The sequence below is a fragment of the Hirundo rustica genome, chromosome 23 (genome assembly GCF_015227805.2).
Source record: "Hirundo rustica isolate bHirRus1 chromosome 23, bHirRus1.pri.v3, whole genome shotgun sequence".
Taxonomy (NCBI): Eukaryota; Metazoa; Chordata; class Aves; order Passeriformes; family Hirundinidae; genus Hirundo; species Hirundo rustica.
This window is the reverse complement of record NC_053472.1, coordinates 5,371,234-5,375,367: the sequence shown is the minus strand read 5'-3', so window position 1 is coordinate 5,375,367 and position 4,134 is coordinate 5,371,234. Positions and strand designations below refer to the sequence as shown.

The 4,134-nt window shown below is 49.6% G+C and overlaps 1 protein-coding gene across 1 annotated transcript; it reads left to right on the top strand.

The window, feature by feature from the left end:
* The first annotated feature begins 235 nt into the window (after positions 1-235).
* Positions 236-3,725, top strand: BTG4 (BTG anti-proliferation factor 4). Its single transcript, XM_058423384.1, has 6 exons — positions 236-374; positions 675-878; positions 1,497-1,634; positions 1,760-1,955; positions 2,725-2,897; positions 3,203-3,725. The coding sequence occupies exons 2-6, from the start codon at positions 706-708 to the stop codon at positions 3,222-3,224; spliced, it is 702 nt and encodes a 233-aa protein (XP_058279367.1). The 5' UTR covers positions 236-374; positions 675-705; the 3' UTR covers positions 3,225-3,725.
* Positions 3,726-4,134: the final 409 nt, after the last annotated feature.

Sequence of the window (4,134 nt, the reverse complement as noted above, 5' to 3'; positions counted from 1 at the left end):
ATTTATGGGCTACACTGATGGACACAACGGAATTCAGAATGGAATCGAGTAAATCACCCTAAAAGAGGGAACTGATGTTGGAATAAAGCCAAGGAGATTGGGAATATCTCTGGAGCAGGTTGTTAATTAACCTATCACACACCTGCAGCTGCTGCACACCTGAATGCTCTTACATCCCTCAGCTCCACATGATTCCTGTTCCATAAAAACCTGACCAATCCCCACCAGGGTAAGAGGGGGGAGCTTTTTGGGTGTTGGGGTTTCTTTGGTGTAAATGCTCCAGGGCCTTTTGGTGTTTTACCTGCTTTCTTGGTGCCTCTTTAGGCTGTTTGTGGGGGTTTTCCTCAAGTTTTTACTGGCTCTGCTGTAAAAAGGTGATATTTTTGGTCTTTTTTTACAAGAATAGCTGTGTGTTTGTAAGGTCTGCTGCTTGTAGTGTATGTGACAAATAAGAGCTGTTATATTTTAATGTTCTCTCTTAACTTGCTTAGTGCAGGTGCCTTCTAGTAATGCATTGAGCTGGTTTGAATATCCCAAACTGAATTTAATCTGCTGTTTGGCACACAGGCTCATCCAGGCTCTGTCTATCCTGGCTTGTGCAGGTTTTGCAGCATCAGTTCTTGGAACCTGATAGTGCCTTAATGCTATTAAATCTCTCTGGTGTGGTGTTCCAGCTCTGCTGCACCTTCTGCGCCGCAGCTGAAGATGAAAGATGAAATTGCTGCCACGGTTTTCTTCATCACAAAGCTGGCGAAGAGGGAGGACAAGCTGAGCAAGCACAAAATGGAGAAGTTTGCAGCGAGGCTGACCACGATCCTGTTTGAGAAGTACAAAAATCACTGGTACCTGGACAATCCATCCCGAGGCCAAGCCTTCAGGTGAGAGGGGAAGGACCTGGAGCCTTGGGCTGGCATTCAAGGAGCAGCCCCTGCAGGCCCTCAAGTGAAATAAACGATGCAAATATTTCCTGAAGGCCCTAAAGTGAAATAAATGATGTAAAATAAGCAGAATACCCCTTAAGCTTGAAGGGAGAATGATTAATTGGTGAAAATAACTTGGTGGTGTTTTTTTTCCCTGTAAATGTGGCATTAGAGAACTGAAGTGGAATTATTAATTGGTGAAAATACCTTTTTTTTTTTACCTGTAAATGTGTGATTAGAGAACTGAGGTAGAAGTCTTCAGGTAAGTGTCTCAAGCAGCCTCTGACTGCCAGGATGCAGAATTCAAGTGGTCTTAAAGTGACTTTTTGGGACGGTTCTGTTTTAAGCACTTAGAGCAGCAACTTGCTGCATCAGCTATTGATGAGAACGAAAAGCCAAGTCGTGTTTGGAGCTGATAAATCAGCCTGGGAGGCTGAATTGCTGCTCGGGGCTCTAAGTGAGACCTTAAAAAAAGTGCTGAGGCCGCAAAGAGAGCTTCTGGGCGCGCTCTGCACGAGCAGAACCCCCAAATCTGCGGCCAGATCCCCGCCCCAGCTGCGCTGTGCCGCTCCCCAGGTGCATCAGGATCAACCAGCACCAGGCTCGGGATCCCCTGCTGGAGCAGGCGTGCGCCGAGAGCGACGTGGACTTCAACACGCTGGGCTTGCCCAAGGAGATGACGCTGTGGGTGGATCCCTTCGAGGTGTGCTGCAGGTGAGCCTCTGAGGGGCTGACAGACCCCCCAGGGCGGCTGTTCCACGGGCCCAAACCCGGCCCAGGAGGGTTTGGCTGGTTTTTGGGGTGAGCCGGCCCCAGGCGCTCACCTGCCGGCGTTGCAGGTACGGCGAGAGGAGCCGGCCCTTCACCGTGGCACACTTCCATGGGCGCCAGAACCCCGAGCTGCCCCAGCTGATCAGCCTGGCCGTGGGCAGGGCAGCCCTGGACTATCACTCGGGCACCTCCTCGGATGAGGAGAGCTTCAGCAGGGAGCCCAGGGCCATCCCCACCGTCAGCAACCCCAACAGCGTCTACCAGGTGAGCCGGCGCTCGGCGGAGCTTCCCGCTCTAAAATCCCTCAGAAGAGGTGCTGGCAGCGGGGAGCCGTGGCTCTGGCTCTTCTCCCAGTGCCAGGATGAGAGGAAACAGCCCTGAGATGCTCCGGGGGGGTTCAGGTTTGATTTCTCATCTGGAAGGGTTTTCCAGCATCACTGCCCCATGAGAGCGTGTACGGTCTGCTTTAAATATCCAGATTTCACTGCTCTGTGAGAGCCTGAAGTCTGCTTTTAAATGTCCAGCTTTCACTGCTCTGTGAGAGCCTGAAGTCCGCTTTTAAATGTCCAGCTTTCACTGCCCTGTGAGAGCCTGAAGTCTGTTTTTAAATGTCCAACTTTTCCTGCCCCACGAGAGCCTGAGCAGTCTGTTTTCAAACGTCCAGCTTTTCCAGGCTTTGTGAAACAGAGTTTAAAAAGCTGTGGAACAGTTTCTTCTGAACTAATTCTCATGATACCACTCATCATGCTTGTTTTAACACCGGTATTTTAACTAGCTGAAGACCTCAACAGTTGTTTCCAGTGGGTGGTGACCACCCCTGCTGGTGTCACCGTCCCTGGAGGGGTTTAAAGGATGTGGCACTTGGGGACACAGCTTAGGGAGCAGCTGGAATTGTCCTTAAAACCTTTTTCCCATCCTCAGCACTGCTGTGAGCGGGATGGAGCTCTGGCAGGAGGGCACGTGGTGGAACTTGGGGGTGGCCTGACTGCTCCCCAGCACATTTTTATGATTATTTCCCTTTTTCCCCGCTCAGTTTGGTGACTTCTGCAAGGCTCCCCCCCAGGCGTGGTGGCAGTACCTGCACAGGAGGCCCCACGTGGCCGAGGGCTCCCACTTTGGCCAGCACAGGGGCTACAGGAGCTGCAAGCCCCCGGCCGCCTTGGCCGGCCCACGCGTGGACAGGTACCACTGGATCAACACCAGGAGGTAGAGCCGGGGCTCCCCGCGGGTTTTGGAGCCCTGATTTTTGTCATGGGGTGAAGGCTGGCACTGCAAACCCTCATATAAAAAAAAAAAAACAAAAAACAAAACGGCACTTGCTCTCTGATCCCCCGTCTCCGGCTCTGTATTTATGGAGATTTTTGGGGAGGGATGGTGTTAGCTGGGATTTTTTTATTTTAATGTTTTTAATCGATGTTAACATAAGATTGAAGATGGAATGTGAGACTCTTCTTGTGAGTTAAAAAGGAAATGCATAAATCAATAAATCTGCTGATGATTTTTTATCGAAGCCAGCTGCTGGTGGTGCCTTGAAGTGTGTTCAGGAGCTTTTGGTGGGAGCACCAGCAGGTGAAGGAAGATTAAAAACATCCCCAAGCTGCTTTGAGAGACACTTTGCTCCCTTCTGGCAAAGGTGTAAGGAGCCAAGACCTAAAAATCACCAGCAGAAATCTCCAGGGTGTTCAGTGACTCACAAAAATACTTAATTTGTGCTGTGCCCCCATGAATTTTCTACTGATGGGGGGGGAAAAAGAGTTTTGAGTGGCTTTGCTCTTCCCTCACTTGTTTTTTGTCTCCCCTAGAGGCTGGGCTGATGTTTCACAGATTGGGAAATATTGAATCTTTCATGTTTTGGGGTTTGGCTCTGGAATTTGGGAGGAGGAGAGACCGATTCCCCAAGTTTAAGGTCTTGGACACTGCATTCCTGGGTGGGTGGCAGCGCAGAGCTGAAATAAGGCGACTTCAGAAGTTGTTTCAATGGTGGAAAATATTTCTTGCATTTCGAGTGTGATTACACAGATACAATTAACCCAAGTAACCGTGTCTGCAGTTTTTGCTGTGTCATAAAATCAGAAAACTGCAGCTCTCAGCTGCAGAGGCCTCAGAACACCTCGAGGAGTGATACATTGCTTTAAAGAATAATTTATTTAACACGAGGAACTGAGTGGTTCTATATTTTGCTCCTGTTCCTGGAAACTCTGAGTCTGGGCTTTTACAGCAATATTTCTTCTCAGCACTTGGATGTGGCCAGAAGTGCCAGTTCCTCCGGCCAAAGTCGTGTCACTTAAATTGCTGCACTGCTTCCCCTCCTGATTTAATGAGCCTTTGGGATGGAGAGGGAAAAATACATTGGAATGAAAGCAAAAAGAGAGGATTTACTTTGGATCGAAGCCCAGTGCCCAGTGCAGAGGAGCAGGAACCAAACCACAGAGTTTGGAGCATC

Bases quoted from the DNA above. Each gene is read 5' to 3' on its own strand.
- BTG4 (XM_058423384.1), top strand. From the start codon at position 706: ATGAAAGATGAAATTGCTGCCACGGTTTTCTTCATCACAAAGCTGGCG. The intron at 879-1,496 runs GTGAGAGGGGAA...GCCGCTCCCCAG, and splicing joins TCCCGAGGCCAAGCCTTCAG to GTGCATCAGGATCAACCAGC. The intron at 1,635-1,759 runs GTGAGCCTCTGA...CCGGCGTTGCAG, and splicing joins CCCTTCGAGGTGTGCTGCAG to GTACGGCGAGAGGAGCCGGC.